The 26,623-nt window shown below is 37.2% G+C and overlaps 2 protein-coding genes across 3 annotated transcripts in view; one reads left to right on the top strand and one right to left on the bottom strand.

Annotated features, from left to right (window-relative positions):
• LOC140136872 (protein CIP2A-like) overlaps window positions 1-680 on the bottom strand; it is a 36,511-nt gene extending 35,831 nt beyond the window's left edge. For both annotated transcript variants that reach the window (XM_072158474.1, XM_072158475.1), the window contains exon 1: window positions 623-680. The gene's annotated coding sequence lies outside the window, so the exon portion shown is untranslated. The remainder of the gene's footprint in view (window positions 1-622) is intronic.
• Window positions 681-1,501: 821 nt separating this feature from the next.
• Window positions 1,502-25,900, top strand: LOC140138354 (probable methyltransferase-like protein 25). The gene is made up of 10 exons (XM_072160259.1): window positions 1,502-1,772; window positions 3,854-3,985; window positions 4,971-5,128; window positions 5,969-6,457; window positions 7,321-7,593; window positions 17,742-17,845; window positions 19,139-19,232; window positions 20,626-20,772; window positions 21,851-21,934; window positions 25,259-25,900. The coding sequence occupies exons 1-9, from the start codon at window positions 1,523-1,525 to the stop codon at window positions 21,932-21,934; spliced, it is 1,731 nt and encodes a 576-aa protein (XP_072016360.1). The 5' UTR covers window positions 1,502-1,522; the 3' UTR covers window positions 25,259-25,900.
• The last annotated feature ends 723 nt before the right edge of the window (window positions 25,901-26,623 follow it).

Raw genomic sequence — 26,623 nt, 5'->3', positions numbered from 1 at the left:
GTGATGTATTTTACCCCGTAATTTCCCTCATTACTCAAAGCCCTGCCCTCTTTCACAATATTTTAGCTTCTTGAATACCATCGGAAACATAGATTAGTAATATTAGGTAGGTCACTGTATTTTTATATATATTTTTAGATGATTTTTATGATGAAAAAATTGACATTTTAAGCTTCTTTTCAAAAATTGGTTTTAGCTTGTTAAAAAACGGGTAAAAATCGTTTTTAGCTTGTTGGATATTTTTGCTTAATACTAATAGTTTAAAGCTTGACTACTTAGATGAAACTTTTAGTTTAAGCTTGTTAGAATATTAAACCTTGATGAAATAGTAATATTTGAGCCCTATATAGCGAGGGTGGTCTAAAAGTCAGGATCGCCCTTTTACGAGCGCGACTACCGTGATGTTGCAAATTCGGCGCTAACAACGCGTACGGCGCACAGTTCATTCATAAATTTCCACTCGGCAACAACAGATCGCCTCAGCAGCCAATCAGAGACAAGTGCGTGCAACGCAGTAAATACGCGATGTATCCTTACAATACGCGCTCGTCTAAGGTTTTCTGCATTTTAGTATAATAACTACAAAACAGTACTTGGCAAACAAAGCAAAATAATTGCAAACCTGTTGTTGTTGTGTTCAAACACACCGCCGATTTCAAAAGTTGTTCTTCTTCAGTTCAATCAGTTGTTTATATTGTGCAATATTAATTAACGTTCACATCATGATTACTTTTACAACATTTTTGTACACAAGTGAATGGTAAATCGTCACGTTAATTAAGCAGCAACTGAACTGTATATTATTTTGATTTTAAAATGACTTATTTATATCTGTTAAAGAACTTCTCGATTTATTTGGATCATTTTATATTTCCTATTAAACTGCTATTTTCTGCATTTTTATTAAAATAGCTATTAACCTAGCTATTAGTTCAATTACAATACAATACGATATAATACAATACGATAGAGCACAAAATTAAATACAATACAATACAACCTCATCCACATACAATAAAGATATGACATTTCCAACATGTCAGCGCCCATGCAACTTTTCATTATACAACTTTACTGTTTAGGGACAGAACGTTAGCTTTACAACTTGAGTAATGCCGGCCAATTCCGTCATCATGATCTCGGATTCTGCTTGTTGAATATCTGTATCTGTGCATGGGCTCCAGCAAAACGGTAGATCCGCATCCTAGTATAGCTTTTAAAGCTGCAAAAGGATTCACCTTTGGCTTTGAAGAATACTGTTACTCGGAACTCCGACTGAAACTCACCAACACTCACACTGCTTCACTGTACTTGACTTACATTGCAATGTCAGCAACATGAGCAGATGAACTGCATTCATCATGAAGGATTGAAACAAGTACACATGTGTACAGACACACAGTACACCTACTACTAACTAGTCATGCTAGTAGTATTTGATTGAAATTCCAAATCCAATCATGTTGTATTCATTTGGAATTTGATTTACAAATTTAAATTATTTTAAATTTCATGATTTGAAATGGCTAGTAGTCATGCTAGTCAAACTGCTACAGACATAACAGAAACTCAACTGACAGACACTGAACTCAAAATACTACGTCTAGCGAAATTCTTGCATTTTTATGATGCAATTTTATCTGTTAATTTGGTGGGATTTATTACTGAAAATGTCTGGAAATATGTTCCATTTCCAATTCAAGCAGAATTACTAAGCTTATCGTACAACGATTTGTGCTTATTACCCGTATCATTAAGTGCAATTCGCCAGGGTAAGATTTGACTTTAAATATATCATTCTACATGTCATATGCTTGCTATTGCTATATGATATCAATTTACAATATGCTTGGCATTGATTAGCTCGTTCACGTAGCGGTTTCGTTGTCCCACTGGCCTACTTAGCGTAGATTGCCTGGCGATCGGAGTGTTATCGTCAGAGCACCTCGGACTAGGCATTGATATTTATCTAAAGGGAGTGTTCAGAAATACTTTGGTGGGGTGGCAGGGCTGGAAGATATACTTTCATATTTTCATAATATTATGAGGAAAATGAAAATGACTCCTGTTTTGAGTATTCCATTGTTTCAGTTACATTTGTACGTATGTAATTACCTAATTTAAAGTAGGATTTCGTGATCCTAGTATCCTCTTTTTATGTTATTTTTCAGTAGCTTTCAGTAGATATCCACGAAAAAAGCTTATTGCCAAAATTTCAGTTGATACCGATTTTGCGTTTGCGGGCCAGAGCCAAAAATGGTCATCACTCAACCTAAAATTCAGAAATTGTCACAGGAGTGAATTTCTCCTCTGGTTTAATAGACTACTAACCCAAGATTATGAATTGGCAAAAAAAAAGGAAAATTTGCCCATCAATTTCGGACTGCAAGCAATAAAATACACATGTAGCGCCCTCTTGGTGTGGCGGGACGGAATTGCTAAATTTGATGTTACTACATATTTAAAAAAGATAGGGTTTTTTGTTTATGGTATTATAAAGGTCTTCTGTATAGACAATTTCAGCACTAAAAACAATTTCAGTGGAGTTTGCAAAAATAAAGAAAGAAATTAAAAAATGTGTAAAATTCCGTCCCGCCACATTTTGAGGTGATTTTTTTAAGTTCAGGAAGGGATGAAAATTTTCTTTCTCAGTTAATATTTTGCAACAAATTTTCATTGGAAGTGGAAGAAAAGACAATTTTGTCAGTTTTGAAGTGAATTAATTGCTTTTTTTCTTGATTTTGACATGGTGGACAAAATTCCGTCCCGCTACATTCCGTCCCGCCACATTGACATGATTTTTAAAAATTAATGAGGGTACTATAAAGAGGGGGGTGAATTTTATAATTCCTTCCATAACAAAACAAGGATAGTTGAAGTAAATACCAATGTTAGAAACAAATGTTTTATCCCAGTACTTTTGATAGAAATTCAACAAATGTACTGTGTTCACAAATACGTGAAGTTTATCATTCCGTCCCGCCACATCGATGAATTTGTGTTACCGTGGCAACATGTTGATTCTTTGGACTATTTTTCTTGCGTGTGAATGTAGTCTGTAACTTACTTGTTTATATTAAGAACATGAAGAATCCATAAAATTAACAGTCACAGAGCTACAAGTTAAAAGGTCTATCAAAATTCCGTCCCGCCACAAATGGGAATTTTGGCTCTGGCCCTTGCGAGTTATGCATGACTATGTGTATTACACTGTTCCATAGGCCACTGTTGTAATTTCGTTCTGGTATACCAGAACAAAATTCAAATTTGATGATATTTTTGCTAAACGAATTAATCTGCAAGAAATTTCTGGTATAACATTATGTAGCCAGAGGTTTCCAGTTCCTGGTATAAAAATCACCTTTCTGAAGTCATTAGAATGACACTACATACATGTATGATGTACCGTATGGCTTTCTTGCCCTCAATTATTTCAATCCAGTAATAAATGATGCCTGCTTCAGTTTTCTTTTGTCATAAAATCTGGATAGTTATAAAATCTCAAATCCCAATCCATATGCTCCTGACAATTTCTCAGTTGTTCGCCCCATTCCTTTTTGGAATTTTTTTATATGGTAGGGTGAAAAGTTAAACTTTATAAATTGAATTCAATCTTTAAAAATTCTTTAAAAAAGGTGTGAGATGCAAAAGAGGTGAGTTCAAAATGCATGGTTGTTTGGTATTTTTTTAGCATGTTCTTGACCCCCCCCACCCGCGGTAGTTATGCACAACTGCATTCAGCAGTACTACATAACTCTGTATTCTATACTGTACTTTGTTCCCATCTGAAAGAATACACAACCAAACATGTCCTAAGAGTATTATCTTTTTTTTTTATCTACATTTCATACAGATGATGAGAACCAACCAAGTGAATCAGCTGGCCAACTATCCAACTTGAGAGATTTCATGCAAGATGTCTACCATAATAGGCTAGAAAATATGCAAGTACTTACTGCTCTAGAGGATATTTGTGGGTTTAAACGTAAGTGAGTGAGGAATAACAAAATGAATGATCCCAGCATTATATAGCTATAGGGTCCAGGTCAAAAAAGAAAAATAATAATATTTTTTAAATTAAAGTATAGTGCCACGGTCCCACCCCTTAATTTTGGTAATTTTTCAGTACGGTAATTAATGTGATCAATGTAGAAAATAACAATATACATGTACCCTGCATTTTCAAACTGTATAATATAATTTAATGGGCCTTTATAAAGCAAACACTAGGGGCCCCTAAAGAGAAAGAAAAAGATTGTCCCCTCTATCTCATTACAGGACCTTCAGGGAGTGTTACCATAAATACTTTGGTGGGGTGGAATATACGGGGTAATCAAAAACAATTGAGTTTTACTTTTTTTTTGTGTGCGAGGTGAGTGTTTTTGATACAGGGATCAACAAAATTTCAGACTAAAATTTACATTGATTATGCCTCAATTGGTGTAAATATTATTAGAGCACTGGTTATTGTAACAAATTCCATTGTTTTGCACACACAATAAGCCCACAACAAATATGACAGCTAGGTGTGTACATTTGTAGATGGGGGTTGAGATAACAACAAATTTTATACATAAGTTGCATGAGCTTCACACACATTTCATCAACAAAAACAGTCATTTTTTTAATGAGAGGCTGAAATTCACACTGTTCTGACAGATCGAGGAGAAAACTCAAAGATATACCATTCTACAATGTATTGATTGCCTTGGGCACCACAAAACCTACGCCCCTGCTTTGGAGCCAGTTAAGCACCAGCTTGTTGTGAAAAGATGTATTTTTGAGTGCATATTATATGACTGTTCTCTGGTTCATTTTCTCTGTAAAGCATGGTACAAAAGAAGCCAATTTGGGAGGAAAGCTGACTTTATACTCTTATCGCATGCATGGCATTATTTACAGCATGGGATACGTATGCCTCAAATTCATTATAAATAAAGAATCAAGTGTTTCCCATTTTTTTTCCACAGATGAAAATTCCAAGAGCTCATCACAAAGCAATATGCATGAGACAGAGCCTAGAGTAATGAAAAAAATGAACAGTTTTATGTCTGAGAAGAAATCACATGAAGTAGATGTAATGTCTGATGTCATAGCAGCAATAGCAAAAGGAGCCAATATTCAACAGGTAAAGATATTATGTGTTTCTGTGGAAGGTTGTCAGTGGTGTAGCCAGGATTTTGGTGTGAGAGGAGGGGGAAAAGCCAAATTTTTGTCTCCATTTTAGGGTAAAGCTAGATTTTTGTCCCCATTTAGGGGGCAAAGCCAGATTTTCATCCCCATTTGTCAATTTTTTGTTCCATATTTGGTCATTTTAAGGACAATTTGCTCTCTGCCGTCCCCATTTTGTCCCTGAAAATTTTCTGTGTGTGTGTGTGGGGGCACTCTGCACCACACCCCTGGCTAGTACCTACGCCACTGAAGGTGGTGTCTTTTTACAGAGGTTGTAATATGGAACCCAAATGTTGACCTTTGATATTTTCACTGCTAACAGATCAGTGCTGTAGTTGAGTCCCCCTCATCCGAGCCCCTGGTGTCCAGGACCCAGTCTGAGCCCAAGTCCTCAATGGCGGAGTCCTAGTCCTGAATGTTATTCAATGTTTTATGTTATACAAATCACAACTCATACCATATCCTTGAATATGAGGACTGATTTAAGTCACAGAGAGATCAAACTACATTTGTATATATATTTTCTGAATTCTTATGACCAGAGGACTAATATGGAATTGGTTTAAAGTTAACAAAAAACAAAATTTGAGCAATTTTGACCCATGTATAAACTTTTACCTTCTAATACTTTGATTGCTCAAGGGTGCCAATTGGTCACTCATTCTAAATGTCCAAGACTCTGATATAACGTAACAAATTCCCTGTCATAAATACAATGAAGGGGAATGTTTGCCTTATACTAGACTAGTTGAACATTATTTCATTTATTTCTTTAATGGTTTGTTTTCTTGAACAGGTTGTTGACATAGGAAGTGGTAAAGGTTACCTAGGGCAACACTTGACACAAAAACATTCCTTGAATGTCCTGGGTATTGATTCATCTGATACCAATAGTCATGGTGCAAAGGTCAGAGGTCGAAAAATGAGGAAACAGTTGCCAGGTCAAAATCGTAAAGTGCCTGATGGATGTTCTGAGAAGGCATCATCATTAGATAACGAATATGGATCATCAGTGAAAGAATTTAAAGGTAACTCTCAACTCAAAGATTGTGAATGCAATCAGGATACAGGAATAAGAGACTCGGATGAACCCAAAGGAACATGTCAGTGTACTATTGTAAATAGGATTTCATCTCTAAAATTGGAAGATAAAGATGAAAAAACTGGTAGACAGAATGATCTTTCTGCAAGAAGTGATGGAGCACCTATATATAAACCAGTCACTGCTTTTGTAGATACTTACACAGATGTATCTGAATTACTTTGTGATTCAAATGCACAAAGGGTAAGTGTAGGAAGAATTAGGTGATATGAAGTTATATACAGCATTGAATTTACCTGGTGAGGCAGACATTTTTCTTGCCCCTGCCAGTTGCCCGCCCCCAGTTAAAATCCAAAATTACAAAAATTGCCACTTTTTGCAGCAATTTTGCCCAAAATTGGTTGCTTTTGCACCCCTCCCAGAAATTCACTTGCCCCAAGAACCCCCCCCCCCCCCTGAAAAAAATTACTGGCGCCGCCACTGGTAGCAGAGCAAAATGTTCTCCATTTTGGACAACTTGCTGCACAAATTTCAGCTTGTAGCAATTTTTACAATAAAAACATATGCTAATATCATAAGAATATCACCTACTTTGCATTACAGATCGTTGTGCAAATTTTAAATCCAACGCTGGTTATATATAGATATAAAGTTTGTCAATCTTATTATGCAGATCATTCAAAAACTTCTGCATCAACTTTGTTAAATTTGGTTCTGTTTATACATGTAGTAGTTTAAAACCATGCATGATACATTTCTTTAACAGCTACATGTATACTATACTTTTGGTATACCCATACGGCAATGCTGGTCTCATTTTACAATGTTAACTCCATGAGAACTACCTGCCTATTGGTCAAAAAGAAGTTTTCATTATCAATTGGACCAATCAGCAACATTGTTAGAATAATTACACCACGCAAAAAAATTGGGGTGAATTTTTTGCTAAGCTCCATTCTGATTGGTGATTACAGTGAAGATATCACATAATTGACCAATCAGAGGCATTGTTAGATCGGCAAGTAGTGCTCAGGGGGTTAAGTCAATAATCAACTTACCCAATTGTAATTTATGTTGTCATTATGGAAACAAATCCTACCTCACAGGAAATGCTTCTATCTGGCCTCCACACATGCGGTGATCTCAGCTCGTCCATGCTGCGTTTATTCTTGTCTAACCCAAGGGTCCGTGTCGTGTGTAATGTACCATGCTGCTATCATCTGCTGACTGAAGAGTTTGATGAACTCAAGCAAGTAGACCAAACGACAACATCATATGAGGGAATGAAGCCTGACGTGCACTATGGGTTTCCTATGAGTTCTTGTTTGAGATTGCAGAAGACGAGGATTGGTGGTGTTGCCAAAATGATAGCTTGTATGGTAAGTATATCAAAATGCTTTGTTATACTGTAAAAACTTGATAGTTAGCATATGGGCCTACTATCGAGCGCTTTTGAAAATATGAAATTATACCATAGTCCGGCACTTTACCAACTGAGCTATGGGGTTGAGATACAAATTTGCAGGTTTACTTGTTTGTATATAACTATGTGTATCGATAATTTGCTCAAAACCCTTTACACTTTTGTGGATGGGGCTCTTCATATTTGCATGTTTTTAAAAGCGCTCGATAGTAAGCACATATGCTAACTATCGAGGTTTTACGGTAAGTGTTGTGAGATTATGCTTGAATATTAAAAATATTACTGGAGTTTACATCCTGATTTTAGTTTTTAAGACTCTTTGAAGTGATCGCCCCTGAAAACTGTGGCTTTATATAAGCTTGTAAGCTTGGCTTAAGGAGGCACACAGGATCACTAATTATCCATTATTATTCACCTCATAACTCGAAAACTATTTATGTAAAGTATATAAAAGTATACATTTTTTGAAAGGAAATGAGCTCATAAATCCATTTAAAATATCAGTTTTGGGTCAAAAAGTACAATTTTCGAGAAAATACCAAAAAACGGCTTTTTTGACCAAAAATGTTTGGTCCGCCATAAAAAAATTATTTGAAAATCAAAAACTGTAAAACATGAATTTTATTAATTTAGACTAATAAATCTAGAAAGTGTTTTTTTATTTTTTCGAAATTTTGCTTAGTTTTTAAAATATAGGCAAAAAATCAGTAAAAACGTGTGACCCGTGTTCAAATTTTTGAATCATGGGTGATAAAAAAAGTTCTAGGCCCTAATTTAAAAAAATGAAAAAACACTATCTAGATTTTGGCCATATCTAAACGTTTGACTTAAAAACTTACCTCAGTGATGCTTCATTTAGACGCTACCGCGGACCAAAAATGGTTAAAAGTGGTCAAAAGTGAACTTGCCGAAAATCGCGATTTAGAAAAATACAGCGAATTTTAGGTCCATTTTTGAAGATTATTCCATAAATATATAATCCGGTGACTTGTGACGTTTGGTCAAGTTAGAAAATGAGAAAGGCGCCCAACTGCAGCAGATTGGCATTTTTGTTGTGATTTAGAAGGTAAAATATACAATATGACAAAATTATCCGTGCACATTCGGCAGATGTTTATCCACATGGAGTAGCCATTTTATTTACTTTAGTCTTGTTTCCATGGTGCAGCAGAGCGTCCGCAAGGTCGCGTCGGCGTTTGAGGAGCGACTGCCATGGACAGACAGACAGGTTACGCGAATACGTTGCACAGTGCATGGTCGTGTTGCCGCAAACGAAACCATGATTATTTAAGCACAATTTTGTCCTGTAACGTAAAAAAAAAGATCATGCTCTGTATTAAAATTTGCGGACATCAGAACATTAAAAGTAGCATATAGAATAACTGACAAGCAATTATTTTAGCAGATAAGCAGGAAGTGTTATGAAATGAAGAATAAATTGAGACATAATCAATCATGATAATTGCGATTTCTGTTTTGTGCTAATTTTCATAATTTTGCTTTAAAAATGCTTGCTTTTTTTTTATTTTATCGTTTTTTGTGATTTTCCTTTCTTTCTTTTTTTTTTTGTGGTGACAAATATTGCATTTTTATGTTCATTGTCCTTTTCTGAACCATAAACATGATGTTGTTACTACTCGCTGCTTTTTCTTGAGAGGCACCACCGCGGCCCGTCCTGCGCCAAAGATAGGGGCCTAGGCTTTAAATTTAACGCCCGTTATATAGCTAGGCCTACCTACATCACAGGAATCCCAAGAACAATTTTAAAAGATTCTGATGTGCATTACTCAATATTCCGCTTTTTGTTATTGTAATTGTTTGTTGTTATCATATTTTATTTTTAACTTTTACGGAATATCAAACACATTACAAAAGTCATAGGCCTATTATAGGCCTAAAGCCACAATAAAGTTGTAAAATATATTGTACCGCATAAAAAGTGAATAAAATACAACAACAAAAATTTTAAAAAAGTGTGTCTGTTGTTGTATTCAATCAAATAAACGTGTAAAAAGTGGGGTAAAAGTTGTAATATGTCTTGAATAAACTTCTTGTAAAACGGACAAAAAAGTAGGCCTATATACCCGGTATATGTTAAACGGGCAATCGGGCAAAACACGGAGAGGTCACAAGAAAACTGAAAAACACGGAAATTTACATAGCCTAACAAAACCGAATTTCAAAAGTAGAAAACGGAACACTTATGGCTTTAAATTAGATTGTGGTTTATGCAGTAGGCCTACCGTATATAGGCATCATGCTATAAAGAGCGTTTTAAAACACTGCATGAAAACATTCACGAAAAATGCTTTAAAGCAGTTTACTTTTTAAAGTAGGGCCTATACAGAAAACAGTATAGGCCTAAACGTGAAAGTTGAAAGCCAGACAAACATTGCAAATAAAAAGGCATTCGGCCAAAACATTCGCAAAAAGTGTTGTAAAACCAAAAGCCTTTATCGTAATCATGGCATATGGTAGACCTAATAAGCCTACTAATGGAAATGTAGTTAAAATGGGTTATGAAAAAAGCACGAATTTGCGTTTTGGCCACGCGTTTTGAACTCGCCACCCAAAAATGGTGGTTTTGTTACGCTTTTCCAAATCGATACTCGTTCAAATTGTTATATCTCTGCTTTAACAAAAGGTATTGTAGTGTGTTTGGTGCCATTTTGTAGCTAAATGAGTGCCCTAACAGACCTCCAAAGGAGAATTGTTTATTAGCTAAGATAGTGGAGGTACAGTTGTTTGAGTTCAGAATGGCCAAGGTGGTTGTTGAGGCGGTGGCGGTTGAGGCGGTGGCGGTATGTGCAAAGTCTATGGGAAATAAAGATTTTGTGTGTGCGCATTGAATCAAATGATCATATCTTTGCATCATATGGGCTACAGACATGGTTAATAGATCTTTTGAAAGATTATTAATTCTGCTAATTGTTTTTAATCATTTTGAACACTTTATGATTGGTTTAGTCTATAAAATACAAACTTTTACGTACAAAACTACCCGTTTTCATAATAAACACTGTAGAAGTGATGCGGATGTCTTCAAAATCTAAAAGTTGCTGTAAATTTTTAATTACTTACCCTATCATAGTCAAAATATACATTTTCTGAGAGGAAATTTGATGAGGAATCTAAATATGGACTTACTTTTTCTGTCTGGGTTAGGGGTAAGATGTTTCAGTTCAAAAAATGTTTAATTGTAAACAAAATTGAACATATTTTGGGACACCCTGTATTCCGAGATTACCAAACAGCTGTGATTTTTTTTTCTTCCAAAGTCAGTAGGCTCCCCCTAACCTCTAACCAAATCAATGTTGTTTACTTTCAGTTTATAACTGCAAGTTAGTAATAAGCAATGCATTAAGTGACCCATTTTTTATTTGGAATTTATTTATTCCACCCTGTATAACTTCAAGGTCACCCTGTACAATGAGTTGAAATGTGTATATTTAAATTGCCTTTGCCTTCAGCTTTCCAAAAATGTATACTTTTGCTAGTTTAGGGTTGATAGTTGTGGAGCTATTCTAATTTGAAACTTGATTGGTGTAAAAATTCATATATTTGTGATGTAACGCTAAGGGTGGCGAGTTCAAAACACACGGCCTTTTCGATTATACTTCTCGTTTGAAATTATTATTTAGCATTAAAACATTCATGAAAATGCTTTCATAAGCGCTGCGTTTCGCTATGCCGATTTCAAATATCGACATTTTTGACATAGAGTTGTAGGCCTATGCCTATAGATATGATGTATTGAAACATGTGAAATGTCAACGTTTTAGACATTGCGTTAATGGTCAATCAGAGAACGTTTGAAAACGAATCTTAAATCCGTGTTTTAATAACACTTTGAAACATTATTCAGGGCCTTAGGTATCTAATATAGGCCTACCGGTAGTATAAACTGCTTGCCTATTTTTTATGGTCTTCAAAATTAAGACGAGACTGAACGACCGCAGAGCCCCCCGAAACAAGGCTGGGACTGCAGAAAATATAAGCTATATGCCTATATTCTTGTCCAACTACACCAACATGGTAAATCAAATAATAACAATGAAATGAAGTGAATGAATGAATGAACGAACGAACGAACGAACGAGTGAATGAATGAATGAATGAATGAATGAATGAATGAATGAAAACAAATTTTTAAACATAAAATAATAAGCCTAATGATGTACTATACGGGCTGAGTCTAGCCTACTAGCAAAATATTTAGGGCCTACGTTTTCTATCTATCTGGGTGAGATTGCGTCATCAGTACAGGGCTTCTTACGGGTAACTACTTCTTACAGATAAATTTCATCTTTTCAAGTTCAGAATGAAACTTGAAAAACAAAACAAAAACTAGAAACCACAGTTGTGTTTGACCAAACACGAATATCTATGCCCGTGATGACCACACCTGACCCCCTTCCCCTATTCACAAACGAAACCTTGGTGAGCACCATGTGAAACCCCTTGTTTTAAACTTTCATTTGATATACATGTAATGCTCATAACACTAGACTGGCCCACACTCTCTCTAATACCCTACCAAGCCTTCACTCTCATTTATACGCCACCAGACCCTCACTCTCTCAAAAACACCACCAGACTGGACCACACTCTCTCTGATACCCCACCAGACCCTCACTCTCTCTTATACTCCACCAGAAACTCACTCGCTCTAAAACACTACCAGGCTGACCCATACTCTCTCTAATACCCACCAAGCCTTCACTCTCTCTTATACTCCACTATACACTCACTCTCTCTAAAAACACCACCAGACTGGCCCACACTCTCTTATACCCTACCAAGCCTTCACTCTCTCTTATATCCCATCAGACCATCAATCTCTCTAAAACACCACCAGACTGGACCACACTCTCTCTAATACCCCACCAGACCCTCACTCTCTTATACTCCACCAGACCATCACTCTCTCTAAAACACCACCAGACTGGACCACACTCTCTCTAATACCCCACCAGACCCTCACACTCTCTTATACTCCACCAGACACTCACTCGCTCTAAAACACCACCAGGCTGACCCATACTCTCTCTAATACCCCACCAAGCCTCAACTCTCTCTTATACTCCACTATACACACTCTCTCTAAAACACCACCAGACTGGCCCACACTCTCTCTTATACCCTACCAAGCCTTCACTCTCTCTTATACCCCATTAGACCATCAATCTCTCTAAAACACCACCAGACTGGACCACACTCTCTCTAATACCCCACCAGACCCTCACGCTCTCTTATACTCCACCAGACACTCACTCGCTCTAAAACACCACCAGGCTGACCCATACTCTCTCTAATACCCCACCAAGCCTTAACTCTCTCTTATACTCCACTATACACGTACTCTCTCTAAAACACCACCAGACTGGCCCACACTCTCTCTTATACCCTACCAAGCCTTCACTCTCTCTTATACTCCATTAGACCATCAATCGCTCTAAAACACCACCAGACTGGCCCACACTCTCTCTAATACACTACTAAGCCTTCACTCTCTCTTATACCCCATCAGACCCTCACTCTCTCTTAAACACCACCAGACTTGACCACACTTCTCTCTTATACCCCACCCCTTAACCAACCACACTCCTTGTCCCATCATGACAACCTATTGAGGTGGTCCAAGGAACCAAAATCAAAATGCCTACACATTCCCTTTTAAGGGAGTTTTTGTCAAGTGATCAGTTTCCTTGACGCACGATTCAGGCCGTTATCATTGCAAATACAGGTAGCTACCAAAATGCTACCTATTGCGATACACTGTGTTAACCGGTCGTACCTATTTTGCTTTTTAAAGCATATGAACTTTGACCTCTGGGGTTGCGGCTAGCATAGCATACTTCTAAGGTCATAGGCCATCATTGTACCAAGTATGAACCCTGAGGGTGCTATAGTAGTTGAGCTAGAGCTGTTTGAAATTTTACACATATTGCCCCCTGTAGCCCATGACCTTTGACCTTTGGGGTCGGGGGTACCCTAGGATGTATCTAGGGGTCATGGGCCATCATTGTACCAAGTATGGGCCCAGGGGCTACTTTAGTTCCTGAGCTAGAGGGGTGCAAAGGACTGATCTTGAGAAGGAGAAGAAGGACTAGAAACCACAGTTGTGTTTGACCAAACACGAATATCTATGCCCGTGACCACACCCAACCCCCCTTCCCCTATTCACAAAACGAAAACTTATACCCCTTGGTATAAGCTTTAAATGATATAAGTATCATTATCATAGCACCTAAATAAAAAACGCCCAATTGGGCGCCAAATGCAAAAGTTAGTGACCATCATGTGAAAGCCCTTGTTATAAACTTTAATTGATATAAGTATCATCCTCATAGCACCTAAAATATAAAAAGCGCCCAATTGGGCGCCAAATCAAAAGTTGGTGACCACCATGTGGAAGCCCTTGTTATAAACTTTAATTGATATAAGTATTATCCTCATAACACCTTAAAAAAAAGCGCCCAATTGGGCGCCAAATCCAAAAGTTGGTGACCATTATGTGGAAGCCCTTTTATAAGCTTTAATTGATATAAGTATCATCCTCATAGCACTTTAAATAAAAAAAGCGCCCAATTGGGCGCCAAATCTAAAAACTGGTGACCACCCCTTGGTCACCCCCTACAAACCGTGACAACCCTTAACCCTCCAAAACAAAACGCTACCTATTGCGCTACACTGTGTTAATAGGTTGTACCTAGTTTGCTTTTTAAAGCCTTTGAACTTTGACCTCTGGGGTTGCGGCTACCACAGAATACATCTAGGGTCATGGGCCATCATTGTACCAAGTATGAACCCAAAGGGCGATGTAGTTCTTGAGCTAGAGCTGTTTGAAATTTTACACATATTGCTCCCTGTAGCCCATGACCTTTGACCTCTGGGGTCGATGTTAATGCAGGAAATATCTAAGGGTCATGGGCTATCATTGTACCAAGCATGAACCCTGAGGCGCTTATAGTTCTTGAGCTAAAGCGGTTTTAAAATTTACACATATTGCCACCTGTAGCATGTGACCTTTGACGTCTGGGGTCGCGGCTACCATAAGTTACTTCTAGGGGTCATGGGCCATCATTATACTAAGTATGAACCCTGAGGGCGCTTATAGTTCTTGAGCTAGAGGTGCTTCAATTTTTATACATATTGCCCCCTGTAGCCCATGACCTTTGACCTCTGGGGTCGAGGGTACCTTAGGATGTTTCTAGGGGTCATGGGCCATCATTATACCAAGTATGGGCCCCGAGGCTACTTTAGTTCTTGAGCTAGAGGAGTGCAAAGGACTGGTCTTGAGAAGGAGGAGGAGAAGGAGAAGGAGGAGAAGCCGAAGACTAAACACAACAAATACAATATCTATGCCACCGTTCCACGGGCATAGATAAGAAGGAGAAGCCGAAGACTAAACACAACAAATACAATATCTATGCCCCGTTTACACGGGCATAGATAAGAAACCATAGAATGGCACTAGAAACCACAGTTGTGTTTGACCAAACACGAATATCTATGCCCGTGACCACACCCAACCCCCCCTCTTCCCCTATTCACAAAACGAAAACTTATACCCCTTGGTATAAGCTTTAAATGATATAAGTATCATTATCATAGCACCTAAAATAAAAAACCGCCCAATTGGGCGCCAAATGCAAAAGTTAGTGACCATCATGTGAAAGCCCTTGTTATAAACTTTAATTGATATAAATATCATCCTCATAGCACCTAAAATAAAAAAGCGCCCAATTGGGCGCCAAATCCAAAAGTTGGTGACCACCATGTGGAAGCCCTTGTTATAAACTTTAATTGATATAAGTATTATCCTCATAGCACCTTAAATTAAAAAAAAGCGCCCAATTGGGCGCCAAATCCAAAAGTTGGTGACCATTATGTGGAAGCCCTTTTTATAAGCTTTAATTGATATAAGTATCATCCTCATAGCACTTAAAATTAAAAAAGCGCCCAACTGGGCGCCAAATCTAAAAAAACTGGTGACCACCCCCTTGGTCACCCCCTTACAAACCGTGACAACCCTTAACCCTCCTAACACCCATTAACCAACCATACACCATGTCCCACAATGACAGCCTTTTGAGGTGGTCCAAGGCACCAATATCAAAATGCCTACACATTCCCTTTTAAGGGAATTTTTGTCAAGTGATCAATTACCTTGACGTACGATTCGGGCCGTTATCATTGCAAACACAGGTAGCTAACAAAACGCTACCTATTGCGCTACACTGTGTTAATTCAGCATCGAAGTGGTTACGTAATTCTCTTGGTTACCGGATCACGCTACTTTGGTATGCCTTCGAGTGCCATATACTTTACGTGGTGATCATTTCGATCGTGGTTCATTACTCTAGCGCGTGATCCCGTTGACATAGTAACATTACGTAACTTCGATACTGAATAGGTTGTACCTATTTTGCTTTTTAAAGTCTTTAGACTTTGACCTCTGGAGATGCGGCTAATACAGAATACATCAAGGGTCATGGGTCATCATTGTACCAAATATGAACCCTGAGGGCGCTGTAGGTTTTGAGCTAGAGCTGTTTGAAATTTTACACATATTGCTCACTGTAGCCCATGACCTTTGACCTCTGGGGTCGATGTTACTGCAGGAAATATCTAAGGGTCATGGGCCATCATTGTACCAATCATGAACCCTGAGGGCGCTACAGTTCTTGAGCTAAAGCGGTTTTAAAAATTTACACATATTGCCCTCTGTAGCCTGTGACCTTTGACCTCTGGGGTCGAGGCTACAATAAGTTACTTCTAATGGTCATGGGCCATCATTATACCAAGTATGAACCCTGAGGGCGCTATAGTTCTAGAGCTAGAGCTGTTCGAAATTTTACACATATTGCCCACTGTAGCCCATAACCTTTGACCTCTGGGGTCGGGAGTACCCTAGGATGTTTCTAGGGGTCATGGGCCATCATTGTACTAAGTATGGGCCCCAAGGCTACTTTAGTTCTTGAGCTAGAGGAGTGCAAAGAACTGGTCTTGAGAAGAAGGAGAAGGAGGAGAAGAAGAAGTCGAAGACTAAACACAACAAATACAATATCTATGCCACTGTTCCACGGGCATAGATAACAAACAAAAATTCACTATTATGTTCATATATAAAAAAAAACACTTTATACCACTATATCAGCACTTTTTTTGGTGAAATTTATCGAGTAGGCCTAGTGATTCTGGGACGGGGACGGTGATGATCTGTCGGCCCGCAGTTTCGCAATGCAATGGTGCAAGCTATACCTACCTTGGAAGAGATCAATACCGTACGATAAACGGTAGTGATCGCGATTGGCGACTCCAGTGCAGCAATCACCTCGCCCATCCAGTTTACCATGTGTGCGTGTCTTTGCTGTTGCTATCGCGCGCAATACGCGTTACATGAGAACGCGATTTATTATGGAAAACAATGATTTATTTGCTTTTGCATTTTGACTAATTTTTAATGAAAAAGGGTCTTTAAAATAGCTTTTCTTATGGTTCAAATTTTAAGATTTCTTTAAAATCTATTAATGACAAGATAAAATACGGGTTGAAGATGACATTAGTGATGAAAACTCAATTTTGGCCATGTAACACTTCAGTGATCCTGTGTGCATCCTTAAGTATATTTTGCTTGAGCCTGGTCCCATCAGGACCCAAGTGTGTGTCCAACCAGACAGACTGTTTAAAGAAATAGTTGGGCATAGGACTATGAAAAGGGAAAAGTATATTCAACAGGATGTGGCTCCCTGTAGCAATGGCCTATTCCATTTAAAATCCACACTTCCCCTGTGGAAGATTTTGGAAATATCTTCCACAGGGGGAGTATGAATTTCAAATGAAATGAACACATTAGCAGCTCCATTTGAAACTCACCCTCCCTCAGGGGAAGATTCAGGTTGAATCTTTCTCAGAGGGTCTATGAAATTCAAATGGAGACCTAATGTGCTCATTCCATTTGAAATTCATACTCCCTCAGTGGAAGATATTTCCAAAATCTTCCACTGGGGTAGTGTGGATTTTAAATGGAATGGCCCAATGTAGCAATTCACTTACAAGATGTTATTGTTATTGTTATTGTTATTTACTTCATTGCAGGCTGCTGAGAGATTGGCGCATGAAAAGAAACTATCAACAGAGAAACTGTTCTACAGAGCTGTGTTACAAGTCGTATTAAAAGAACATTATTCAATACCAACTAGGTAGGGTTTGTTTATTATTATAACTTTAACAGGTCAAGGCCATATGCAGACAGTGGCATAGATTTCCTTTTTACATTGGAGGGGATGGGGTTGGAAACAATTCTTGAAGTATAGTGAATCCAGCACCTTTTGGTGACAGAATAAGTTTGTGGTACAAATGCCAGCGAAGTGCACGGAAATTATGCCATATTGAAAGTTAAACTGATGATATATGGAACCAGCAACTATTGGCTGCTGGTTCCAATTATGTCATATCTGTCTTTGTTTAGGATCATATACAGGGGTCAACATAGCTGGTACCTTAATTTGTTTGCTTACTGTACTCATGTGCGAAGCATGCAAATATTTGCACTTTCGGGGCTAAAATGGCCAAATATGAGGTTAATTTGGTCAGAAACCCATACACAGGCATCAACTTTGGGGGGGGGGGGGTGATTGTATGGACCACCCCCCCCTGGCAAATTATTGGGGGGATAGGTATGCAGAATATTCATATATTTAACTAAATCATGTAAATCACATTCTTCCATAAAAATGCACTTGCAGATCGAATTTTGTATAATTACCAATAATATCTGGCGCTACCATGTTGTATTTCAAACCGGAAGTTACCATTTCAAGCGCATACTTGTTAACAAAGCACAAATGAAACAGTTCTCTTGTACTATGTATATATTTTTTTACCCTTTCATTGTTTGTGTTTACACGTCTACCAGATAGCAGATATATTGTACTTGAACTACAGTAAGCAAAAGAATTATGGTACCAGTTATGTTCACCCCTGTATATTCTAAACAAAGCCAAATGTGTCAAAATTAAACAAACAGCCAATACCTGTACTCTGTAGCTCTGATTTAAGACCTTATTTGTTGAAATTGGTTGAGAATTAAAGAAACAGCGACCTAAAACCTAAGGAAGAAACGAAAGTTGCTCTTTTGTGTTCTAGTCAATGGAAGCACAACGCTAGTTTTAATGTGCTAATCAATGGAAGCACTGCGCTAGTTCTCTGGTTGAAGAACGCTTTGTGTACAAATCAATAGGGCATGTAATGGAGCAAACTGCAACTTTGAATTTGCATCTTCCTGGTTTTTTTTTTAAAGTTGTGTCTATATTGCTTGAACGATTTCAACGCATGAGGTCTTAAATTCAAGCTAAAAGATGAAACTATTGGCTGCTGGTTCCAATTATGACATATCTGTCTTTGTTTAGGATATACAGGGGTCAACATAACTGGTACCTTAATTTGTTTGCTTACTGTACTCATGTTGTTCACTATTTTTGTCATACATACAGGCAGCAGAGAACTGGTAAATTAGCCTCCAAATGCGCTAATTTTGTAGATTATACAAGGAAAGCTTTGAAGAAAATGGGTTACAAGGAGGATAAGGTATGTTTGAAACCAAAGAGGATTTTCACAGCATCCCAGGATACACCATGTGCTGTACATACCACTTCTGTGAAATTTAACCTTTTGCAGTCAGACCAAACATATATCTTTTATACACACATATGGGCCAGGAAAAGATTATAGTGTTCTTTTCTGTACAAATAACCAATTTCACACACTAATGGATTTGTGCATCTACCAGGAACTGCCCTTTTGTTATGTTATAATAGCCTTCCAAAATTTATGTGCGGTCTACAAATATCACTCAGTAATAATCAAAAGAGAAGCTACAATCAAAGAAATAAATAGTTGGCACACTTGATAATATGTTGGAACTCTTCATTGCTGCTCTGAGAGTTCAGTGAAATTAGTATAACTATGTTTGATGAGAAGTACAAACCTTCCCCTTTCCCCTTCCCTACCCCATTCCCCGTCAACCAATTAGGGGGACTGGAGAACCCAATGTCAAAATTGCTTTCATCAACATTGAACTGGAGGAGAGGGGTGGCCATTTACATTTAGTATGCCAGAGTGTGCCAACATTAATGTGTCAAAAAATGACTGGTTATCATTTTTCATTTTGAATTGCATAACCCTATTTGGTCTAACTTTTGAGGGCTCTTAATTTTTGAACACTTGCAATGAGTACATGAGAACCCAATTACTCATAAATACCATCCAAAACCTAAGAATTCCAGTGATATTGCTGCTGTAAAACCCTCCTCCATGACATCGTCGGTCGCAACACATAGTGGCATACGCAAAGGACAAAATATGTTTCTGATGGAATAATGGAGGTGATAGTTCTCCACTATTATCTCTCAGTGGCTCGATTCCAATTGAAATAGGTTCAAACTATTAAAATGTATCTTTAAAAGTTACTAGTTGCAACCGATTGGACATGTTGCAATATTGCTTTGATTGACATGTGTCATCTAATCTTATGAATGGATCAAGTTATAAGCAATTTGAAAAAAAAAATTGCAGAAAAACATCCAAATCACTTGAACTTTCTCCCACCTGTACAATTAATTAAAGATTGAATTGGATTAATACTGTAACTTATCAGCAGAAACAATGTGTGGTCATAGACTTGGCTGTCCCAGTTGAAATCCATACACCCCACCCCCCTATGAAGACATGACCCTAATCTCCCACAATGGGGGTGTAGATTTCAAGTGGAGTAACCCATTCAGGTAACCCCATTTGAAATTCACACTCCCTATATGGAAGATTAAGTTCATGTCTTCCGTAGGGGGTGTATGGATTTTAGATGGAATAGCCCATTAGTTTACTGACATGCAAGTATAAGTAAATGTTGATGCACAGAAATAAATTGCCATCTTCACTTCTTTCAACCTTTTTTTTTGTTGATTTTCTGTTCTTCAAACAGCTTTCAGATGAAGTAATTCAGCAGTATCATGATACTTACAAACCTGAGATGAAGAAGCTGGAAGCATTTCACCAATTGCGAGCAGCTCTTGCTCCTAGTATAGAGGCTTTAATAGTACTGGACAAGTTAGCTTACTTACAAGAGCAGGTAAGATTTCAATTTATATTAGATAATTCGTTGTCTGCAGGGGTGTAACAAGGATTTCGGAACTTTCCAACAGGGGCTAACCTAAAAAAAGTCCCTATGAGATTTAACAAACTTTTTGTTATGTTGCCCGAAATATATGGGTTAAAAGGCATTTTTTATTATCTCCAAACTGAGCATATTTGCCCAAATTTGACCTCACAGATGGATCCATCAACTCTTTGCCATTCTAAATATGTATACTTTCATATATTTTAGACCAACAATTTGGCAGTTACGAGGCCCAAACGTATCCATAATTCCAGGGTTAATACCAAAAGATCTGCCTAACGATACAGTCCAAATTTCCACAGTACATTTTCTAGTTTTTCTTTGTCCTTTTGGCATTCACAAAACATGGTTGAAAATGATAAAAAAAAGCATGATTTTCACCCATATGTCAATCTTTTTTGGTAAAGTTGGTCAATTTTGAAAGTTTTCTAGATATTTGTATCTAGTTTTCGAAAATTAATACAAAAAAATTTAATGAAAAATTTTTTTATCCTAAAAAAATTGTCCAAAACTGAGCATTTTACCAAAATTTGATGTCACAGATGGATTTGTCATGTGTTTGCCGTTTATATACTTTTTTTATACTTTATATTAAACCAACAATTTAGCAGTTATGAGGTGCAACAGTTTCCATAATTCCAGGATTAAGAATTGCCTTAAGGTTAGAGGAGGTATTATTGGTCGAAGCAGCCAAAAAAAAATTGATTTTCATTATTTAAATCGATATATTATTGAAAAATAACACTTTGATGTTTTGCAAAATGTTATTCTACAAATCATATACATTGAAAACTTGCTTGATTTATTGTTGTGAATTAGTTATGTACGTTTTACAAAAGTGTTGTTGTCCTCGTTACAACATAACTCAAGAACCACAGGACCTACACAACTCTATCTGTGGTATTTGAATTCTGCAATGCAATTTTTGCCAAAGCTCACTACCATTCGCAAGATGCTGTGAACAACAGTTTAAAATAGTTGGCTAACCTTAACTTGTATGTTCTCCTTTTGTGTTTAATCTTCCTTGCAGGAATCTGTGAAGCAAGCCTATTTGGTTTGTCTATTCAACCCTATCACGTCACCTCGATGTTATGCTGTCATTGCTGCCAAATAGGTATTTAAGGAGTACTAAGCTACAGGGTTCCTGCGGTCCTTGCATTTGAAAACACCTTTTCAAGGCCTTGAAAGTCCTGGAAATTTGCACAAGGTCCTTGAAAATTGGAATTTTGACAAAATGTGGGGAGTGGAGAGGAGCTGTCACTTTCGTTAATATGTGCCGCATGAAGAGCCACATCATGATTTTTGTGTTGTGGTAAGTCCTTGAAAATCATGCTTTTGGATCTTGAAAGTCCTTGGAAAGTCCTTGAATTTCAAAGGCTTCAAGGTGTGGGAACCCCGTAGCTAGCTTTTTACATTTACAATATATTTGGTAAAGGCAGGGCAGATGAACCATGATAAAAAGACCTTGTTACAGTCAGTTCCGATCAGGGTAATAAGCCCAATTGTTAGCTACACTTCAAGCCCAACCCTGTAATTGGCAGCATCTGTAGATTAAATTTAGACTTCTGCTCTCCCCATGGTTCATTAAGAATCAAATAAATGAGAGTACTCCATCCTTCAGAGGGGATGTTAAGCTGTCAGTGATGTGTATAGAGAATCATACCAATACATACAATTGCAGTCAGTATAGAAAAGAGTAGGGCGGGTGAAAATCCTTCGCTGTCCCAATCTATCCTGGTTGAGGGCTTATATGGAAAGCAATGCTTTAGCACTGTTCATGAATGTCTATACATTGGTTCACCATTGCAAGCTTGTCAACATACCGCCATAAGTGTGTAATGTCCCGGATGAGCCGTAAATAGTACCTCCAAGCCGTAAATAGTACTTTTGACCATGCCTTCCGCGTGCGCGTTTGATGCAACAGAACAGTTCACGCACGCTGAAACTACCATAGCGTGATTTCGCTGCTGTAATTGGTTAGCCCGATTTTAGCCTATTCGATTTTTTTTGAAGGGTAAAATATAGGTTGTGCTTAAATTGGTCGTGCTGTTCACTCAGGATAGAAGCTGGAGAGTCAAAACGCCAAATAATTTCCTTTTAACCAATCAATGAACAAAGAACATATTAATGAAGTATATAAAACAAATATATACTGCCTTTATTCGAAGTTCTGGTTAAAACTATGGTCCCTCGTTGAGATCAATTAATACTATTTTCCTTCGGCTCGCGCCTCAGGAAAATAGTACTATTGATCTCACCTCGGGCCCATAGTTTTAACCAGAACCTTGTCACACCCGAAGGATGAACATGTTGGATTGTAATTAAAAAACAGCGGTACTGTTCACACAAATAAGAATTATGAACACAAGACAACAGTAATTTAAATCTTTAAATGATTATTTCATTTAATATGTTCTTAGATAAGTATATCTTCTGTTGTTCTTTTATATTAACACAATTTCATTTACATTATAACATTTTAAACTACATACATACAACTTCTTTCAATAATCTGACTTAATTGATTAGATCCAATCATAAAATCAAACAATTTAAACAAAGTATTATTGTTCAAATGATCAAAAGTTAAAGTGGGTAAGAGGTGATTATTCCTTCTACTTACTCCCAACTCACATGCAACAATATAATAGGTAAGGTGTAAGGAATCAATCAGCTCTTTTTACCCTAATTGTATTTTACAACAACTGATAAATGCTTAATTGAAAACAAATTGATTTTCTTCAGATAATTCAATAATTGCAACTTATATGAATGGGTGACATTGACTGATTCACAAAGCAAATTATTTAAAAAAAATGATAGCCGAAAATATCAAATAATACACTGGCCTATTTTTGAAGTAATTCACTCAAAAATAAATTTCAGTTGAAGTATTGTGATCAATACATCAAATCTTCAATCAATGTTGTGTAATTCAAAATCACATATTTAATATCCACACATATAACAATTTAAAATAAATTAAAGGTATTTGATAATGATCAACCAAATACAAATGTTTCGTTTTGATGAGTAACTTTTTCGTGTATTTCAATCTTAAATATATAACCTACACGAATAACGATTTCACATAATAATTAAATATCTTTGACAATGATGTACAAAATTCAACTGCTTCGTTTGATGAGTACCTGAGTTAAGTTGAATATTGGAGTTCTCAATTCATTTCATTTCAGTTCATTTCAGTTCAAGTCCATTATTGAGTAATAAAATTTAATACCGACATTTTTATACGTCATATTTAGTTGGAACCATTTATGTTAGCCGTCCTGAATTGGTTGATGGTGTGCTGACCCGAATCTCTACAGATTGGTTTGTCTTAGCTAGGTGGCCAAACCGTCACTTTAAATGGTACAGTTAATTTATTCACAGAGATTTGGTTGGTAGCGGTAACAATGTTTGGTTCATGGTTGGATGTATCGGTCGAGAACTGAAACATTTAATAAAATTACCCAAGTGGTGATAATACAAGTACCAAAGCAAATCTTGGGATCATTTTTATCAGACTCATTATTTTATGACATTAAAATAATATATAATTACACATGATACTCATTCCATTCTATTCATATTACATGTATAAGTGCATGAGTATATCTCCAATTAACAATCATGTAAACATGCAAGTTCTTTGTTCTTCAAATACAATCAATTTCCACCAGTTTGTTTTTAAACTTTAAAATAATACATTAAGAAAACAACATACAGTATCAAGCATGCATATAATTTCACACAATAGCAATAACAATTAAGAGTTTTATAAACTTAATTCATCCGTCAGTTTTGGTGACTTCCAATTCAGTTGCAGATCGATTTCAAACTCACACACCTGTGTGACTCAACAGCTCTATCTTCACAACTCCATAGGGTGATGATAATAATTATGCCAACTTATACCACCCTCTGCCTGGGTACAATAAAACAATTGCAAAGCCTGTCTTTGGCTTGGATAGGTCTTATACTGGTATAAAACAAGAACAATCAATTTTGTTCTCACAAAATATACTGATGATGCGATCAATTTTGCAACACACACACACCCCCACACACACACAATATTTTGTGTGTTCACTTGACCAAGTCTTGTCTGGAAGTGAGGACTCCCTCTTCACAATGTATGCTTGCCTACAATTAGTTTAACCTTATGCATATTTGATAGTGTTCTATTGTATTATTACACTTGACATAAAATAACAATAGATGAACAGAATAAGACTGATCCATTTTAATAAACAGGTAAATCAAAGGCCTATCAACTGGCAACTCTCAGCTGGTTGACCAAATCATGCACTAAGCTAAAGTTGTCCAAATCACAAAAAAAATGAAAGTTTAATTTTGGTATCTGTACTGACAAACCTCTCATGGCAGTATATATTTGTATACTATGTAAAATAATTTATTTTTTTCCTCCCCACAGGCATCTGTTCTGCAATACATTGAATGACAGGAATCTTACCCTATGGACTTCTATGCTAGATGGACTCTAAGCAACATAACCAATGTCCAGCTAGACCTACGTCTACTAGAAGGACTACATATAAATCTATTACAAATCAAACAAAACAAAATGACATTGTTTGTGATCAAAAGACTGGGACTAAGTCTAGTGAAAAGAAGTCTAGTGGTGTAGAGGTATTATCTTGTGGCAAATGTGCAACATGTATTAAGAATACACCCAAATGTATTAGGAATACATCCAAATGTATTAGGAATACACCCAATTGTATTAGGAATACACCCAAATGTTTTGGGAATATACACCCAAATGTATTGGGAATACACCCAAATGTATTAGGAATACACCAAAATGTATCAGGAATACACCCAAATGTATTAGGAATACATCCAAATGTATTAGTAATACACCCAAATGTGTTGGGAATACACCCAAATGTATGTTTTTTGTTCTGCACACTATGAACTGGTTGAGCATGTCCAGTGACGATCTGCGCATCGAATATGATTCTCAAGCAACTCTTCAAAATTGTGGTATTACCAGGAAATTGAGTTTTTTTTGGAGTTGGGTGCAAATGTCTTAAATATTTTGCAATTTTAGAGGACATTTGTATCACATATTTGTAATATCTTGGTGAAATAAAGCTGACTTGAATGGAACTGAACTGAGTCTGGAATTGGGCTATTCCAGTTGAAATCCATATTTCCCATGGAATACATGACCTTTATCTCCCACACGGGTGGGGGGGTTGATTTCAAACTACTTAGGTTTCCCATTTGAAATTCTCCCTGCAGGCCCGCACGCAGGATTTCATTAGGGGGTGCTGATTTTGAAAAAGTGGACTTTTTTCCAGGGGGGGGCAATTTTGTGAAAAGTGGACAAAATTTTGACCTTTTTTTGTCAAAAAAAGCGTAAAAAAATGATTTTTTTTCTCGCTACGATCGCAAATTTTGACATTTTGGGACTTTTTGTATACTTTTCCAAATTTGGGGGGGGGGGGGTGCGTCGCACCCCCCTGCGTACAGGCCTGTCTCCCTGTGTGGAAGATAAAGATCACGTCTTCCAAAAGGGCTGTATTGACTTCAACTGGAATAGCCCAATGCAAGTGTTTAGTGTAATATAATTGAAGAACACATTATATACATGCGCATATTTTGGGGGGGCTTTGGGTGCGTGAGCTCCCGGGGTCAGAGTAGGGGGCAGCCAAAACGAAGGGGCGGCGGAAGAAGAAGGGCGGTAAGAAGAAGAAGGGGTGGCAAAAAGAATTAGTGAAGAAAAAAGGGCGGAAAATTTTGAAAAAGTATAAAAAACTGTGAAAAAATGGTA

The sequence above is a fragment of the Amphiura filiformis genome, chromosome 17 (genome assembly GCF_039555335.1).
Source record: "Amphiura filiformis chromosome 17, Afil_fr2py, whole genome shotgun sequence".
In the NCBI taxonomy this organism is placed as follows: domain Eukaryota; kingdom Metazoa; phylum Echinodermata; class Ophiuroidea; order Amphilepidida; family Amphiuridae; genus Amphiura; species Amphiura filiformis.
The sequence above is the reverse complement of the archived record's forward strand: the minus strand, read 5'-3'. Positions and strand labels throughout refer to the sequence as shown.